The sequence below is a fragment of the Monodelphis domestica genome, chromosome 2, assembly GCF_027887165.1.
Source record: "Monodelphis domestica isolate mMonDom1 chromosome 2, mMonDom1.pri, whole genome shotgun sequence".
Lineage (NCBI taxonomy): Eukaryota > Metazoa > Chordata > Mammalia > Didelphimorphia > Didelphidae > Monodelphis > Monodelphis domestica.
Genome location: NC_077228.1, coordinates 269,946,997 through 269,966,567, shown reverse-complemented (window position 1 = coordinate 269,966,567; position 19,571 = coordinate 269,946,997). Strand labels below are relative to the sequence as shown.

The window sequence follows — 19,571 nt, the reverse complement described above, 5'->3', positions numbered from 1 at the left end:
TGGGTAAGTCATTTAACCCAATTGCCTAGCCCTTACCACCCTTCTGTCTTGGAACCCATACTTGGTATTAATTCTAAGACAGAAGGTAAGAGTTTTAAAAATTAAAATTAACATTTTTAAAGGGACTAAAAAGAAAACAGGTCTTGCTAGAGTTATATGAGCCTAGGCTCTGCAATCCCAAAGAGGGACCCCATAGCTGCCCCTACAAACTAGGGCTATTCTGTTGGATAATCTCTCCATTTGTAAAGCATTTCCAGTTTTCCAGAATACTTTCAAACATTACCTCAGCTTGATCTTATCAGGTATTAATAACATTATCATTTGATTAGAAAATAAACCCCGAGAGGGAAAGGTTTTCCCAAAGTCTAGCCACAGCTAGCCACTAGTAGGACCAGGACAAGATCTTAATTTGATTTCCAGGCAGGTATAGGTCCTACAGCCCCACATGGAGGGTCCTACAGTCCTACCTGGGAAGTCCCTGAAATCTTCTTTTTGGCTCCTTCATTATGGGTGAGGGAAATCCAAACCCCCTCAAAAAAGAATTGGTTCCAGTAATAATAGCCAATATTTATATATTACTTACTCAGAGCCAGGCATTGTGATATGCACTTTACAATTATTGTGTTCAATCATTTCATCCTCACAACAATCCTGGAAAGTGAGTACTATTATTTTTTCCATTTGACAGATAAGGAAACTGAGGCAAGTGGGTTAAGTGACTTGCCCAGAGTCACACAGCTGCTGTCTAAGGATGGATTTGAAGTCAAGGTTTTTTGACTCCAGTCCTAGGGCTCTATCCACTATACCACTGGCACTCCAGGACTCTCCGTTCTCAGCCCAGGGCCCAGCCCTTCCTTAATAGCACTGCCATGAGCCAGTTTTGTGCCAAAGGCAGACCCAGGAGCCCGAGCGATAGCAGCAGAATTGGCCTTACCCCAATTCCACACATCTTCCAGCTATTCTTAACAGGGGTTCACCTAATCCCTTCACCAGCCTGAGCATAAGGATCCTGGAGCCAGGACTGAGCTGAGATAATGGGAAAATTCCTCTTCTCTGGGGGACATCAGTAGAAAATAAGGCAGAGTGGGCAAGGGGAGGAGGGAGAAAAGAACTGGAAAGTCTAATCTTAACCGTCCTTCTATCCCCCTCTGCAAAGCCCTTCTCTCACTACCCCCGCCACCTGCTTTCTCTTTCCAACAAGGGAAGACAGAATAATAATAATTAGCCAGTCAAGTAATTAGGGTGCAGCTCTGAGTCATCTGGTCACGGGGCTGGGAGATCCCAGGCCTGGGAGGATATGGCAGGGTGGGGAGCGGCCCCATTGACTAATAGAGATCCATCCCAATGTGATCATAGAGTCCCATACAGTTGGCAGGTATGAGCATCTGGGAACCATTACAGACAGAAGTTGTTGGCATAGCTTATTGAGTCTCTTCCCTTCTTATCCAATGGAAAAAAAATAACAACTATCCAGGCTCTTAAAAGTGGGATTGGTAGAGGATGAGGAGAGGAGTGTGACTCCTCAACTCTCCCAGGGGGAATCCCTCTCTCCAAGCCCTAATCAATCCACTTGTCCCATCTCCACTGGCTCAATAGACAGTCTCTCTCTGAAGCAGGGGACTGCTGAATCCTCAGTGACCTTAGGAAATGGTGATGTTCAGAAGGTGGTCCAGAGAGGAGTGAACCAGCCTCATAGCATCTGTGGCACCAACACAACAGACCACAGCACCTCCTGGTGTCCAGAGTAGGAAGGCTGCAGAGAAAATGGGACTGTCCCATCCTGGGATCCCTAGCAGAAAGAAGCTGGATGTAATTTCCCTGAATAAGGAGCTGGACTTAAAATTAGAAAGACCTGGGTTCAAATCCTCATCAAAGGAGAAATTTGCATAAAACAGATGCTAAAAATTAGTATTACATGTAATTGGGGACAAATAAAAAATTTTAAATACAATTTTTAATGAGATTTTTTTGCAAATGCATAGTGCTGATTTTTTTTTTCTAAACCCTTACCTTCTGTCTTGGAATCAATATCGTGTATTGGTTCCAACACAGAAGAGCAGTAACAGCTAGGTAATGGGAGTTAAGTGAATTGTCAAGGGACACACAGCCAGGAAGAGTCAGAGGCCAGATTTGATGTATAGTACTTATTAGCAAACAAACAAACAACTTCTTCTTTTCCATCTTAGAATAAATATTATGTATCAGTTCCAATGAAGAAGAACAGTAAGGGCTAGGCATTGGGGGTCAAGTGACTTGTCCAGGCTCACACAGCTAGTAACTGTTTGGGGCCACATTTGAAACCAGGACCTCCTGTCTCTAGGCCTGCTTCTCACTAGCTGCCTTCAAAGGTCCTTTTTTTTTTTAAACCCTTATCTTTTATCTTGTATCAATTTTAAGACAGAAGAGTGGTAAAGGCTAGGCAATCAGAGTTAAATGACTTGCCCAGGGTCACATAGCTAGGAAGTGTCTAAGCCCAGATTTGAACCTCCTGACTTCAGGGCTAGTCCTCTATCCACTGTGCTATCTAGCTGCAAAAGTTTCTTAATACTCATTCCCTTGCCTGCCCTTCCCTATCTCTGTCACATAGTATGGTCCTGGTTAAATCACTTAATTCCTCTGTGTTTTCATTTGCTGATCCATACATACACTGAAGGGCTTATGATTGATGTCCATGATTTTGCTGGTCCATGGAGTTTGGGTTAGGGTGAATATCCTTCTCTTTTGGAGAAACTGAGGCTCTAAGAAATCACAGAGCTCTCAATCAGCTTCCTTATTATAAAGATTCCAGGAGAGGCCAAAGAGTCCCTTTGGTCCACCTCCAAGACTCCTCACCACTGGTTTTGATGTTCCATTCACATTTTGAGTCTGCAGGTCTGAGAGAGAACATTGATCTTGAAATAGCCAGAACCCTCAGGAGCCTGGCACCATGTTACCAATACTATAGCAGGCAGACATCCTCCATTTCCACCCTGCAAGGGATATCCTCCCCCTTTACCCCAATAATCTAAGAGCCCCTCAAGTCTTCCCACTTGGAACCCCTCACAGTGGGCAGGGGTCTTGGAAAAAAAAAACCCAGCCTAGTCTCTTGGGGCCTGGGGCGGCTTTCCTGGCTTTGTCTCAGTTCTGCCTGGGCAGGAACTTCCTGCTGGAGAATTCCCGGATCCTCCTGGCCCCACCTGTCTACTGTGACCAGAAGAAACTAGACTGTAAGGCAGGGTCCCCTGTGGAAGGTCTGGGACACAACACCTTAGGGACAAGCTTCCCAAGGGGCAGTCCTTGATGGGTGGGTGGGGACAACCTGATTGCCATTGTTTATTCTGGAGTGGGAAGGAACTTAGAGGTCATCTGCTGCAACCATCTCACTTTTCAGATGAGGAGACTGAGGCTGAGAGTGAGTAAATTGCAGAGCTTGGACACAACATAAATGCAGATCTTCTATCCAACAAGCCTAGATCTCTTTCCAATAGACCCAGCCTCCTTCCCCCTCCTCCCCACATCCCATCACCAAATCTGCCTGAGTTCTTACACTCCCAACCTGGTCTCTGCAGGTATCGGAAAGACAGAACTACTCCCTTGTGGACTAGAGCAGGAGTGAGACTGAAAAACCCAAGCAAGAATTTCCCCATAGATCCGGCCTGTCTTGGGAGCCAAGAATAAGAGAAAGAGCTCAGAAATCAAAAAGGAAGTGATATGCAAAGCCAAACTATTTTTAATAGTAGTGACTTGAGTCTGCTCAGTGAGGGGCACCTTCTGGGTATGAATACCAGCAATGGCAGTCATATGCCCCAAATGGGAGAACAAACAGACTGTGCCACCCAAGCCCATCACATAGACATGAGGTAATAACCCAACCCAGGACACCATCTTCATGAAAGTGCCAGATGGAGAGAGGGACATCCTGTCCACCTCAATTCCTCCCCCATCTGAGGTGTCTGTAGAGGGAGAGAGCAGACTCAGTAGAACCACCATCAGGTCTCAGCCTGGGGGCCAATTTCCCATTTCATCCATCTCTTCCAGGAGCAGGTGCTGGTGAGGCAGAGAAGAAGAGGGAGGATGATTCAGTATTCACCCACTTTTTCCAAATCCATCCAACCCCTACTACCAATTCCCCACTTCCCCTTATGTGCCTCTTCCAACCTGGTCCCACCCCAAGCTATATCTCCCCCATTTTGTTCCTTCTCAACCCTAACCGCCAGCCCATACCTCAATCTCCCTATTTCTTTGCTGCCCTCTTAACACTAACCCACCCATTTATGGGGGAAATGACTTCTTTCCCAGTCACATAACAACAATAAAAACTGGTATTTATAGAGAGATTTAAGGTTGGCAAAATACTTTACACATGCTCTCATTTGTGTTAACATCCACCCTATGAATTTGGATTAGGGTTAGAAATAGAATTAGGTTTAGAAACAGAATTAACAAATACTTTAGTTATTATTGTCCCATTTACAAATGTTAAGTGAGGGAGCAGCTGGGTAGCTCAGTGGATTGAGAGCCAGCCCTAGAGACGGGAGGTCCTGGGTTCAAATGTGGCCTCAGACACGTCTCAGCTGTGTGACCCTGGGCAAGTCACTTGACCCCCATTGCCTAGCCCTTACCACTCTTCTGCCTTGGAGCCAATATACAGTATTGACTCCAGGACGGAAGGTAAGGGTTTAAAAAACAAACAAACAAATGTTAAGTGACTTGTCCAAGGTCCCATAACTAATAAGTAGCAAAGATGGGAGTCAAACCCTGGACTGGATTCCTAATTCCAAGCCCAGAATTCTATAGCACATAGCAGATAAACAGGGAAGGCTTGAGCTTTCCTGCCCCATGTCTCACATCTCCACCTTAATTACCTTGACTCTCATCCTTACCTCATTACAAGGGGTGGAGAGTCAAAGTAGGCACAAGGAGGGCAGGTTTATCCTGCCCTTGATACCCAATATGCCTCTTCTGTCTTTAAATGGGAAGCAAAGGGAGGCCATTTCCCTTCCAAGGTCCCCAGAATGCCCCTGAAGCTGAGTATCATCCTACCCACTCCTAGTTCCTTTAAGGGTAGAAGGAGATGAGGACAGCATACTTTCTTTTAACCCTTACTTTCTGTCTTAGAAACAACTCTAAGACAGAAGGGCACATTGTAGGCAACTGAGGTTAAGTGACTTGCCCATGGTCACGAAAGGAGTATCTGAGGTCATATTTGAACCCAGGTCCTCCCAACTCCAGGCCTGGTACTCTATCCACTGAGCCACTTAGCTACTCCAGAACACACTTTTTAAAGCTTCCCAAAGTCATGATGAAAAGACTCTCCACAGCCAAAGAAGGAAGTGATGGAGTCTGAGTGCAGATCAAAGCACCCATCTTCCACTCCATTTCCTTCATGAGAGTTCTAGGGCATGTGTGAAATATGGCTTCTATGAACAATATGAAAATATTATTGCATGAAAGTTCAGGTATAACCTATATCAGACCACCTGGAAGGGAGTGGGATAGGGAAGGAGAAAATCTGAATTCTAAAAAAGTCAAAACAATTGTCAACAACTGTTTATGTAACTGAAAAAAACATTTTTTAAACCCTTACCTTCTATCTTAGAATCAGTACTGATTCTGAGGCAGAAGAGTGGTAAGGGCTAGGTAAAGTGACTCGTCACACAGCCAGGAAGTGTCGGAGACCAGATTTGAAGCTGGAACTTCCTGTCTCCAGGCCTGGTTTTCAATCCAGCTGTCCCTAATTGGACTCTTCTTTAGAGGATTAAGAGTGAGAATGGTTTTGAAGGCCTAGTGGCCAAAGTTGAGGAGAGGATTGGCATTAGGAGGAGGGGTCTCCACAGAGCCATAACTACAAATTTTAGGTCCTGGGTAAACATATTGATCAACTTTGAAAGTCATATAATTAAGACAGATTCAATAGAGGGTAACAACATTATAATCATCACACTTTTGCATCCTTTGGGCTTGGTGTCTAGAGACAAAGCCTCTGTCACCTACCCTTAGTTTCCATTCTGGATCACAGTCCAACTCCCTGAATGACAAAGGCATTTGAACATAGAGGGATTTATGCTTTGTGAGTAAACATGGCAATGTGTGTCTTTGTGTCTGTGTGATTGTGAAACTTTTTGGGCAAGAGTTGTATGAAAGTGAGTCATATTGCTAAGTATCATAAGTTGTTATTAGAAAACAATAGATTCATAAAATGTTAGCAATGGATGAGACCTTAAAGATCATCTAATCCAAACCACACATTTTACAAAAGAATAAACTGATGCTCTTGGGGGGAAGGAGAGACACCAATATCATACAACTAATAAAAGCATGATGAAAACCCTGGTCTCTCGTCTCTCCGTTCAGGGCTCCTTCCATTAGGAGGGAGCTGCCTTCCGTAGAGAGTGTGATCGAAATCAAAAAAGATGAACAGGGTCTTGATCTCCAAAACTGGAATGGGGGGCCCTTCTGACACTTTGGAAGGGAACTTTAAGACAAGCAAGAGTCTTCTTCACTTCACATAGCAGTATGAAGCTCCCCATTATGAAAAGGGGTCATCCAGACAGAAATAGATATTTGTTGAATAATTGAATGGATGTAGGCTGGAGTCAAGTTAATGAGCTTGAAAAAGGTTTGAGCAGCACAGTAGGGCAGATTGGGCACTGTCAGGAAGATGAGTTAAAATCCTACTTCATAGCTAACTAACTGGGTGTATAACTGTGCTTCAGCTTTTTCCTCTGTAAAATGGGGTTGGACACCATGGAATTTAAAGTATCTTTCATTTCTAAAATTTCAGATACTTTGATCTTGTATGATTTACCTACTTACCTACCTACATACCTATTTATCTATCTACTCTCCACCTCTCTATCTCTCCATTTCACTCTGTCTATCTCTATCCATCTATCCATTTATCTGTCTCTATCTCTCCCTATATCTCTGTCTCTCTCTGCCTATCAATCTCTCTCTGTCTATTTCTATATTTGTCTGTCTATATCTATCCACCTATCTGTCTTTCTCTTTCTCTCTATCCATCTCTTTCTCTATCTCTCTATCCTCTATCTATACATCCATCCATCCATTTATCTGTCTCTCTCCATCCATCCATCCATCTATTCATCTATCTATCCATTTATCTATCTCAATATCTATATCTACCTATCTCTCTATATCTATATCTCTGTCTATTTAACTCCATCTGTCTGTCTGTCTGTCTCTATCTATCTATCTACCTCTATGAGTTTAAACTTTAAATAATCTTTTAAGAGAAAATGAACTATAAACTAATCTTTTTTTTTTCCTTTCAAAAAACGTTTACCTTTTATCTTGGAACTGATACTAAGTATTGGCTCCAAGGCAGAAGAGCAGTAAAGGGCTAGGCACTGGAGGTTAAGTGACTTGCTCAGGCAGGGTCACACAGCAAGGATGTGTGAAGCCACATTTGAACCCAGAACCCCCAATTTCCAGGCCTGCATCTCTATCAACTGAGCCATGTAGCTACCTCCATACCTAATTCTAAAATACCTAATTCTAACAATCAGGGGGAACAACCAAGCTTTCCTACAGCAACTTCCTTGGGACCTCTTTTGGCACTGGAACCATGGGCCAAATGGATCACGAGTCTGACTCATGGCAATTTCTATTATTTCTTATGTGAGAATCTGTGAAGGTGTGGACTATATACCAAGGCACATGACTTAGCACAGTGTTAAGGCATATAGTAGGCATTTAATGTGTATTGACTTACTAACTTCAACCATAACAAGATGAGAGACAGCTAGGTTGTTCAGTGGATAGCAAGCCAGCCTTAGAGACAGGAGGTCCTGGGTTCAAATTTGACTTCAGATACTTCTTATCTATGTGATCCTGGACAAGTCACTTAACCCCAATTGCCTAGCCCTCACTGCTCTTCTGCCTTGAGATAGTATAGATTCTAAGACAGAAGGTATGTGTTAAAAGTATTTTTTTAATGGTAATGGGATTGCTAAATATTTCAGTGGATTGAGGGCCAGGCCTAGAGATGGGGAGGTCTTAGGTTCAAATTTGACCTCAGATATTTCCTAGCTGTCACTTAACCCCTATTGCCTAGCTCTTAACTGTTTTGCTTGGAACCAATACTTATTACTGATTCTAAAATCAAAGGCAAGAGTTTTAAATTAATACAACAACAACAATAATAACATTAACAAGGTGAAATTAATTTGGTAACAGAGCCAGAACTCTATCCCTCTACAGATCTTTGGCCACCTACAACTTAGTCTATACAAACTCTGGTGGGAGGAAAGGGCCATCAGGTTATGTGTAAAAGTGTTTATATGTTGGCAAGGATATCAGAGGGAGGATACAAGGCCATGCAAGAGCAGGGCTGTTTGAAGATACAATAACCATTCAAAAAATTAGAATTCTCCTCCTACAATAACCGAGTAGCCAAACCAGAAAAAAAGTGGGGGGCCCTCAGGAAGGAAAGGCTAGGCTGGAGGAGAGCTGGGATGGGCTCTTGGTAAAGGGATCTTCCCAGTCTTGGTTAGAGTATTTTCAGATTGGACAGGAGGATCACAAAGGTTCCTTTCAGTTCTAACATTCTAGGATTCTGGGATTCCTGACACCCTAGTTTTCTTGATGCCCAGAAGGGAACTGGGTCACTGGACAGAACTATACCTGGCCATCCACAATGCCTGCTTCTTCCAGAGTGACTTCAGGCTGGATTAAAAGTTCTCTACCTTCCTGGCCACCTGTTTTCCAGAGTCGGGACTCTCTCTGAACTGACAGCAGTTTCTTTAGCTCAGTTTCCACAAAGCCTGGAGAAAAATAGTAACCGTCATTATCATCACGATCAGTATCACTATCTTCCTCATTATCGTCGACATCATCTTTGACATCAAGCCAATATGACTACATCATAACCCATTCGCGCTCCAGCAAAACCCTAAAGTTCACATCAGCTTGAATAATGATCAAGAAACTAATGGAGAAACTACAATGAAGGGTAGTTAGGTAGCACAGTTAGGAGCACCAGGCCCAGAATCGGGAGGACCTGGGTTCCAGTTTGGCCCCAGTTACTTCCTAGCTGTGTGACCCTGAGCAAGTTCCTTAACCCCCATTGCCTAGCCCTTGCCACTCTTCTGTCTTAGAATTGCCATAAGAAATGACAAACAAGATAATCAGAAAAAATAAACTTGTAAAGACTTATATGATTCAATGCGAAGTACAGTGAGCAGAACCAGAACATTAGATGTGGTAACAGCAATAATGTCTGATGATCAGCTATGAATGACTCAACTATTAGCAAAAAGACAAGGATCCCAGACAACTTCAAGGGACTCATGATGGAAAAGGATATCCACCTCCACCGAGGGAACAGAAGGAGCCTGAATGTAGTTTGATACATACCATTCTTCGTGATCTATTTCCTCTATTGATTTTTCTCTATTGTAAGCAATATTTATGTGTCTTGTTTCACAACACGAAGAATATGGAAATATGTACTTTATGACAATGTATGTACAATCTATATCATATTACCTGCCTTCTTGGGCAGGGGAGAAGAGTGAGAGGAAAGGAGAGAACATGGATTGCAAAATATCAGAAAAGAAATGTTAAAAATTTTATCAACATAATCTAGAAAAAAAATTTTTTAAAGAATTGGTTCTAAGACAGAAGATAAGGTTTAAAAGAGAGAGAAAGAAATTATAAGTGTCTTCTACCTTAGAAGAATCCAAAAAATCAGCTCCCCATCTTAACACACACAGAGAGCTAACCCTATTAGGAGAGAGCTTCCTAGAGACATGTAACTTGCAGTGGTTAAGCCTCAGAGAGAATAGGTGGAATAAACATTTGATATTATGTGCTAAATATCTCATTCTCTCTTCATAACAACCCTGGAAGGTAGATGTTATTATTATCCCCATTTTACAATTGAAGAAATTGAGGCAGGTGGAGAGTAAGTGACTTATCCAGGGTCCCAAATCTAGTAAATTCTGAGATCTTTTTTTTTTCTGGTTTGGCTACTCGGTTATTGTAGGAGGAGAATTCTAATTTTTTGAATGGTTATTGTATCTTCAAACAGCCCTGCTCTTGCATGGCCTTGTATCTCTTGCAGTTTTCTTGGCAAAGGCACTGGGATTGTTTGCCATTTTTCTTTAGCTCATTTTAACAGATGAGGAAATGGAGGCAAACAGAGTTAAGTGACTTTCTCACTGTCACACAGCTAGTAAGTGTCTGAGGTCAGATTTGAACTCAAGAAAGAAGAATCTTCCCGACTCCAGGCCCAGCCTTCTATCCACTGTACCACCTAACTGCCCTGAATATAATCCTCTAGAGGACACAAAAATGTATCTTTAATGGAATAAAGAACTTTCAAGCATTTCTGATGAAAAGATCAGACTAGCCCAGGGTCATACAGCTAAGAAGAATCTGAGACCAGATCTGAACCCCAGACCTCCTGTCTCTGGGTCTGACACTCAATCCACTGAGTCACCTGGCTGCTCCTAGAATTTATTCTAAGACAGAAAGTAAGGGTTTAAAAATAGATAGTGAGTGAGATAAATAAGAAAAACAAAAATCTGGGGGAGGGGCATAGATTAATTCTGTTCTGAGGGTTTAAGAAGGGAAAGAGAAGGTAGGGTGAAAACTATGGTACTCTGAGTCATCGGTATATGTGAGAAGAGTGTAGAATCATGGAAGAAAGAGTAAGGGAATTAGGGATCAGATGAACCTCACCCTTCTCTGTAACAAAGAACATATCTGGTGTAGAAATGGAAAAATCCATACAACTCAATGGAGAAACAAGTGGTAGTAGAAGAAAGATTAAGAGGGAGGATGATAAAAAGGAGGGAATAGCTGCAAAGCAAAGCAAATTTTCTAATTCTGAAAGAGAATTAAAAGGGAAGGGAAAAAAAGGAAAAGAACTTGGGGCTAAACAAGTAGTTCCAATCACCAATTAGACAATTAGGGAGTGGCTGAACAAACTGCATATGAATGCAATTGAACATTATTGCACTGTAAGAAATAATGACAAAGATAATTTCTGAGAGTTCTGGGTAATATGAATTGATCCAGAGCAAAGTGAGCTGAATTAGGAGAAGAATTTTTACCAGGTCAACATTGTGAAGAAAAACAACTACTTTAGACTTAAGAATGTATGTCTCCAAAGAACCTAGGTAGCAGCAGCAAGATGCCTCCTAACATGAAAGGTGACAGGCACAATGGACACAGACAAGCATATTTAGGTATGGCCACTCTAAGACTTGTTTTGCCTTATTATGCTTATCTATTGCAAGCTGCCTCTCTTCTTACCCTTAGTTAATTGCAAGTGGAGGATCGGGGGAGAAGGGAGATTAGCATTTGTTATGGGGAGAAAAGCCACTGTAACATTGTTTTATTCACTCAAAGAAAAACATAGGAGGAAGATCAGAAAGAAGTACAGGGTTCAAAAAGTAATATGTAGCCATAAGAAATGATGAACAAGATGAGTTCAGAAATACCTGGAAAGACTTATATGAACTGATACAAAGTGAAGAGAACAGAACCAGGAGAACAAAGTATATAATAATAGAAACCTTATATGATCAACTGTGAAGGACTAAACCTTTATCAGCAAAGCAAGTTTCCAAGATAACCACAAGGGACCACTTTCTACTTCATTTCTTTCATGAGTGTTTTTATTTATGTGTGATATCTCTTCGATCATGACATGAGCAATATGGAAATATGTATTATATGAAAGCACTGGGATAACCTATTATCATACAATTTACCATCTGGATAAGGGAGGGAAAGGAGGGAGGAAAGGATAAAATCTGAATCCTAAAATGTCAGACAATTGTCAATTTTTTCTACATATAACTGAAAACAAATTTTACATAATATGTGCAATTCCTTAACATATATATTTAAAATGCAAGCAATGTGAAATAGATTTTCATGTTTTTACACAGAATCTTATGTGTTCTCCCTCTTTTTGATTTAGTGTTTAAATTCAGAATTTAAAAACATTTAATTAAAAAATCCTAACAAAAAAGCTATAGAATATTGATGAAACATTGGCACCATCACCCTCAGACAGCTTATTGGGGGTGGTGGTGGGGGTGGTGGAACACTTTCACTCCAAAAAAGAAGATAGACAAAGATTCTTTGTACACAGTCAATAGTTCAAAAACCTACAAAAATACATATGGAATAAACAGACAGCACTTTATCACATAATAGTAAAGGCTAATAATATAAATATGCCATTAGATTCATCAAATGGAGTCTATGAAATAGCTAAGATCCAGAGTGGAATCAAAAGGCCCTCCATGGGTGACATACACATCAACTCAGCCAACAATATGTCAACAAAGAAATATCAAGGAGATGACTGAATGGTTTGTGGCAATCAAGGGGTTCAAGAGGGCAATTCAGGACCAGGTCATTGCCATCTGAACCTACAAAAAAGACCATTGTTAAGAAGCCTAGAAGAAGCCTAGACTTGGTAATCAATGTAAACTATTCAAAGGAATGGTGGGGGCTAGGAAACATGTCACTGTGGACTATAAGCATCTACTATTTCCCAAATATCTAGCAAACCATGATTTGGCAGCTAGGATTTCACATCAGAAAGTATTAAAAAATTCTCAAGATATCTTGATAACTCAACCAAGGTATTATACTTAAACTAGAATATTAATTCTGACCTGCCCACAGTTACCAGGAGCCAATATGGATTCATAAAACATTTTTAATGAGTATCATCATCCTCATATTCAGAAATTCTAAGCTGCATGGACCAGTTAGCTCTTACCATATACAGACCTGGCCAAGGAGATCAAAATCATGTGGGAACAGGATGGGATTACATCTTGCTCCTGTTATCCTATCTGCTGGTGGAGCTAAATCAAGGATTTTTGCAGTGAGCCTGCAGAGGATGAGCTTATAGTTTAGTATTTGGACACAACTACCAAAAGTAGCTATTTTACACACCTGCACAAAATAGTTGTTGATTTTTTTTGAAACTCAAATTTTCTTTATTATTCACCATTTGTCTCTTTGAAGTCTTAGGTCCCCTCACCCTTCATCCTACAGAATGGCATATTGGGTAAAGAGATGGACAACCTTTTTTTCCCAGTGGAAGGGACAATAGATTGTTCTTTCATTAGGACAAAGAATTTAGAAGAATAATAAGCAGAATAGTTGCTCATATCAGAACTGTATCAATCAGAACCCCAATGAGGAAGATGAGAAAAAGGAGATAATTTTTTAAAGGAGGAAGAGGATTGGTGGACTTTCTTTAAGCACTGAATGTAATCAGAAGTGATTTACCTTTGAAGTGATAAAGCCAACAAAAATGGCAAAGATCTAAGAGTGGAATTCAAGGGTCCCTCACCTTGGGTGACATTAGTTCAAATTCAGCCAACATTATTTTGACAAAGGAGCACTGAAGAAATGGCTGAGTCATTTTGGCAAATTGGATCATGGAAATGGAGGGTTTATAACAGCAACTCAGGACTAGGTCACTGCCACCAGAAACTACAAAGGGGTTATTTTAAGGAGCTCCGACTTTAGAGCCAATGCAGATAATACAGGAAGGAAACAGTGGGGGTTGCATAACATATCACTGCAGGCTATAAAAGGTTAACACCTACCAAATACCTAGCAAGAAATGACCTGGTGGCTAGAGTTATACATCAGAAGCTCACTGTATTTCATGGAATGACAAATTCTCATATTAAAAATACATATCTCAAAATAACCCAGAGTTCTCAGCCAATAAACCAGATCAGAACTTGACCATTATCACAGACCGAATTTCTGTCTTTAATCACATGGACCTAGCCTTGCTCCATAAAGATTTAAGAAGGTTTTAAATAGATGTTACCATCCCTAAGTCAGCACATTTCCAAGCTATGTGGGTTGAAAACTTTTCAAAATGTAGAAACAATAGAAGAAATGCAGATCATGTGTGAATAGGATGAGGTGTATATCATCCCAGGCTGTCCTGTCTGCTGGTAGAATTGTACAAAGGATACTTTCAGTGAGACCCTGACAGTCAATTTACATCCTAATACTTTCATGCAACTATAAAGGGCAATTAATTTATCCACCTAACACATAGTCCATAGAATGTTATATAACCATACATATATATATATATATATATATATGTATACATACATATATGTATACATATATATATATTTAAAAACCCTCACCTTCCACCTTAGAATCAATATGTGTGTACTGGTTTCAAGGCAGAAGAGTGATAAAGGCTAGGCAATGGGGGTTAAGTGACTTGCCCAGGGTCACACAGATAGGAAGTGTCTGATGCCAGTTTTGAACCCAGGACCTCCTGCCTCTCAGTCTGGCTCTTTATCTACTTAGCCACCTAGCTACATCTCAACATTGTATTTTCTTAAATCATGGGAGAATAACACAGTGACTAATACTATTTCTATCTGAATCCCATGAAGAAAAATGAGAGGGACCATCTAAGTAGCTCAGTGAATAAAACGTTACACCTAGAATCTGAGATTCTTCCTCTAAGTGACTTGCCCTCCTCAATAATGGTGCTTGAACTGGAATTCAAACCCAGATTTTTATACTCTAGATTGGGTCCTTCTTCCATTATAGCATGCTGGTAGGGGTGAGATGGGGAGTACTCAACAGAGACCAGACAGAAACACCCCATCCTCTCCTAAGTCTCTCCCCTCAATGTTCAGGGATCTTTTCCTCTATGGATCCTTCATTAGGCTCAATAACTTATCCAACAAGATTCCTTTATCCTCTACCTCGAGAAGCATAGAGCTAAAGGGAAATAATATAGCTGGAGAGTTGGTGAGGATCCTGAGATTGAGTCATTCACCCCTTTCTTTGAGCTGGCCCTAAAATTGTCACTCTTGAATTTGTTCAGTTTCTGTTGTTTCTGACTTTGTGACTCCATGTGGGTTTTCTTGGTGAATGAAGATTACTAGAGTGATTTGCTATTTCCTTCTCCAGCTCATTTTACAGATGAGGAAACTGAGGCCAACAGAGTGAAGTGACTTGCCCAGAGTTGTGACTTGTCACACAGCTAGTAAGTTTAGATTTGAGCTCAGGTCTTCCTGACTCCAAGCCCAATATTGCCCCAACCTGGATGTTGCATCATTCTTAAACACCCTACCACAAATCTCTGTTCTCCCACAGTTATTCCACTCTCCATTCAAACCCTCCTGGGGAACTTTCTCTAGCCACAAAAGACTTGCATGGAGAAGGAGTAGGATAAAGGTGCCCTACAATTCCTTCACCAGAGGTTTGGACCATTTATTTTCTGTGCCATTGACAGCTACTTCCTCCTTTCCTGCCTAGCCCTTGTATGGAGCCATGGTTCTTGCCCATAACCTTTGACTTCTAGAACAAGCCACCAACTATGTAAGCTTGTTCAAGTCTCTAATGATCCCTTCTTACAAATCTCTTTGCTGCCTACCCCTACTTAGAACAATCCCCAAGTATTTATGGGCAGATTGTGTGCTCACTCATCAGAGAAATAGAACTAGCCATGGACTGAGGTCAGAGGCCCTGGGTTTGAAGGTTAGCTCTGCCCTATGACTCATTTTGGGAACTCAGGAACATCACTTCCCCTCTCTGAGGCTGTCTCTCCAACTATAAAGTGAATGATCTGAGAGGTCTAACTAAGGTGCTTTGTCTTCTTTTGGCCAAACCCACTGAGGAAGCTTCAGAGGCTGTACAAGTGTGGAGACAGCAGTTATCCTCCCTCTCTGGGTAAGTCAGTGTGCATGGGACTAAGCCCTCAGCCCCTCCCCCCCCAACACACACTTATACATACTCTATTCCTAGGTTCTATCCTGCTCCACTATATCAGTATAAAACAAGCGGTTATTCTCAGTGTCTCCAGGCAAACACTGTCATTCTAGGATCTTGGTCCAGAGATTTGGGTCCTTCTTGTCTGTGCCCTCCAAGTCTGGCTTATGACAGCATTCTCTTGTCATGAACACATAGCCACTGTTTTTGCCTGACCACTAACCTGTGACCCTTCTAAGGATAAGCTACCAAACCATGCCAGCTAACTCTTTCATTCCCAAGCTGGGGGAGGCCCCCAGAAGCCAACGAAGCAAGTGAAATAACCATGGGATAGGCCCAATGTACGGTGAATGAGACAGACCTGTGTTTTATCCCTGTCCTGGAAGATAAAGTATCAGGCAAGGGAATGGAATGTTGTTCTAGAATAAGGAAAACGGAACTTTTTTTTTTTTAAATCTAAGACTCTTACATCTTAGAATCAATACTGTATACTGTGGTGCTAAGGCAGAAGAGTAGTAAGGGCTAGGCAATGGAGATTAAGTGATTTGCCCAGGGACACACAACTAGGAAGTATCTGAGGTCAAATTTGAACCCAGGACCTCCCATCTCTGGGCCGGACTCTCAATCCACTGAGCCACCTAACTGCCCTGCCAAAAATGAACCTTTTTATCTCAATAGTTTATACCTCTCTCACCTCCTCCTGTCCCCTCAGCTGAAGAGGACTAGATTACAGTTAAAAAAGGTATAGCCTCAAATCATATTTCTAACCTAATCGGGGCCAATGCAGCTACTTATTAAAGATACCCCACCACATTGTGCTCCCAATGTCCACATTATCTGTACGTCCTAACGTCACACCTCATCTTGTCATCTGGTGACCCCTTGTGGTAATGATGTGTTTCGCCTGCCTCTAGTCAGCTCAACCAGTCAAAGACCAGAAATGGATGAATAGGGAGAAAGCTTCTTAGCTAAATTGGTTCTGGGTAACCTCCTTACCCTCAAAGGAGAAGTGGTATTTCCCAAAGAAAGACATACCAGAAGATCTGGGAAGCATAGTTTCTTCAAAGTGAAGTGAGATTTTACAATAATAAAATTGTAAAAACAATTTGGAGAAGATTTAGGAATTCTGACCAATGTAATGACCAATGAGGAAACAGGCTACTTTCCTCCTGATAGAGAAAGGAAGGACTCAAGAGCACAGATTGCTGTTTTTTTCCCTTTTGAGATGATCAAATAGTGATAATACATGTATAACCCATGGAATTGTCTGTCAGCTCTGGGAGGGGGGAGGGAAGAGGAGAGGGAGAAAACATGAATCATGGAACCATTGAAAATATTTTAAAATAAATTAATAAGAATTCATTTTTCCTTGACTATACATGTTCATAAGGGGGTGTTTTTCTTGCTTTCTCAATATTGGGGGGGAGGTGAAGATGGAAGAAAATACAGATATGAAAATAAAACTAGATTTTTAAAAGTATAGTTCCTGTGTACCTTCCACTTTTGTAAAACCCTTAAGTGGTTTGAATAATCCTTACCAGGTGCTTAGGAAAGATAGGGTAAAGGCAGCTAGGTAGCACAGTGGATAGAGTGAGAAGCCTGGAGTCAGAAGGACTTGGGTTCAAATGTGACCTCAGACACTTCCTAGCTGTGTGACCCTGGGCACTTACCACCACTTACTGCCAATCATTTGCCAATCTTTTGTCATGGGATTGATGGTAAGAGAAGGAAAAAAAATAATCACCAGATATCTCCTGGTGACACCATGGAACTTCAGGAAACAAAAAGAGAAAGGGAAAAAAAGGAAGGAGGGAGGAAAGAGAGAAGGAAGGAGGGAGGGAGGGAAAGAGGGAAGGAGGTAAAGGAAGAGAAGAGAAGGGAAGGGAAGGAAAAGAAGGAGGAAGAGGAAAGAAAGAGAAACAAAGAAATAAAAGAAGAACAGTAAAAATTGGAGGGATCTTTTTTAGGTCTCTAATATGTTCCTTTAAAAGTCAACATGCAAATGGGAATGGAAATGAGAAAAAAAATTGAAGGTACTATATCTGTGTCTGTGTTGAGGTCTCCTAGGAGTTGGAGATTAACAGCTTTTTCTATTCCTTGGAAAAAATTCTGTACTACCCATGAGCTAGAAGTCCTGATGAGAATAGGGAGAATGTGTCTCCCTAAACAAGGAAATCTTTGGGAGTTTTTACCCCTCTGCATCCAAAGGCTGAGAAATCTTTACCTCTTGCTTTGCAAGTCTTGTCTTAATCTGACCAAGAAACGGATAAAGAAGGTTACTGGAAACTGCAGGAAGACCACTGGCACAAGAGAAAATGCAAGCAAATACCTCTGCTGGTGGAAAAGAGGAGCTACATCAGAATAAGCCTTGACATGTTTTGGTAGACACTGGCTAGGAACACAGTAACTGTCGGAGCATAATCCTTCCTTTCCTCTCCCCACCCCTTTTCCTTTTTCTTTTCTTTTTTTTTCAGATATCTCCTGGTGACACGAAGGAACTTCAGGAAAACATTCTTCGATTCCTTAGAGGAGTAAGGTAACCCAGAAAAGAGCTTCCTGTGATCGATGATCACTTGTAAATTGCCCAGGAATTACTTTAGATCTTGGAAAGAGAATGTTTCCTCCTTAGTTCTCAAAAGTTATGTATTATTTCCTTTTATTATGAACTATGAACTCAAAAAGGGGAAGTGAGGTTCAGAATATGGTGGGGAGGAGGGAGGATCGTGCATGTATCTTTCCAGGTTTTTCTTATCAATAGCTTATCATCTTATCTTATCAAATCTTTTAAGAAATATCTCAAAACATAATCTGAACTAGCACTATTATGCATTGTAGTATAAAGCTTAGCTATAGAAATGGCTTCATGCTTGTTAGAGGATTGGATGGCAGATGTACACAAAATACTACTCGTTTAAAGGATGGCTACACTGAGCTGAAAACATTCCAATTCTAAAAGAGTCCTCAGGCCATCAAGGCCTCTCATTTTACAGATGAGGAAACTGAGGCCAAGGCATGTGAAGTGATTTTCCCAGAGACATATAGTGAGCCTCAGAAAACAGATTTGATCCTGGGTCCGTTGGACTTCAGAACTAATATTTTTTCCACTGTACTTCTGGGTAGATGAATATACTCTGAGCTGCTTAGGAGGGTTGTTATTGTTTGGTCATTTCAGTCCTGTCTGACTCTTTGGAACCTCATTTGAGATTTTCATGGCAGAGATACTGGAGTGGTTGGCCATTTCCCTCTCCAGTTCATTTTGCTGCTGAGGATACTGAAGCAAACAGGGTGAAGTGACTTACCAGGGTCACACAGCTAGGAAATATCTGGGGTTAGATTTGAATTCAGAAAGATGAGTCTTCCTGATTCTAAACCCAGTGTTTGATCCACTGTGCCACTTAACAGTCAGCTCAGGAGGAATGCAAATTCGAATGTGCTCCTTTTGAGAGTCTTCTGATACTAGAATAAAGGTTCTTAGCCTGGAGGGGTCTGTAACATATATATGTATGTATGTGTATATGTGTGTGTATATATATAAAGAGATGTATATGGGAATGCATATGTACATATAAGGATATGTATGTTATGTGTGTGTGTGTATATTCCCTTACCTTCTGTCTTAGAATACTTAAATACTAAATATTGGTTCCTTAAGAAGAGTGATAAAGGGGGCAGCTAGGTGGCTCAGTGAATTGAGAGCCAGATACTTACTAGCTGTGTGACCCTGGGCAAGTCACTTAACACCCATTGCCTATCCCTTACCATGCTTCTGTCTTGGAATCAGTACAATCAGTATTGATTCCAAGATGGAAGGTAAGGATTTTTTAAAAAGA

At 41.2% G+C, this 19,571-nt stretch overlaps 2 protein-coding genes across 2 annotated transcripts in view; one reads left to right on the top strand and one right to left on the bottom strand.

Annotated features, from left to right (window-relative positions):
- Positions 1–3,686: 3,686 nt before the first annotated feature.
- LOC103103310 (gametogenetin-binding protein 1-like) overlaps positions 3,687–19,571 on the bottom strand; it is a 21,322-nt gene continuing 5,437 nt past the window's right edge. Inside the window, exons 5-6 of the mRNA XM_007483687.3 lie at positions 8,626–8,765; positions 3,687–4,026 (exon numbers count right to left, since the gene is read on the bottom strand). Of these exons, the coding sequence (XP_007483749.1) occupies positions 3,976–4,026; positions 8,626–8,765 (191 nt within the window). The 3' untranslated portion in view covers positions 3,687–3,975. The remainder of the gene's footprint in view (positions 4,027–8,625; positions 8,766–19,571) is intronic.
- BAK1 (BCL2 antagonist/killer 1) overlaps positions 18,135–19,571 on the top strand; it is a 23,264-nt gene continuing 21,827 nt past the window's right edge. Inside the window, exon 1 of the mRNA XM_056818047.1 lies at positions 18,135–18,277. The gene's annotated coding sequence lies outside the window, so the exon portion shown is untranslated. The remainder of the gene's footprint in view (positions 18,278–19,571) is intronic.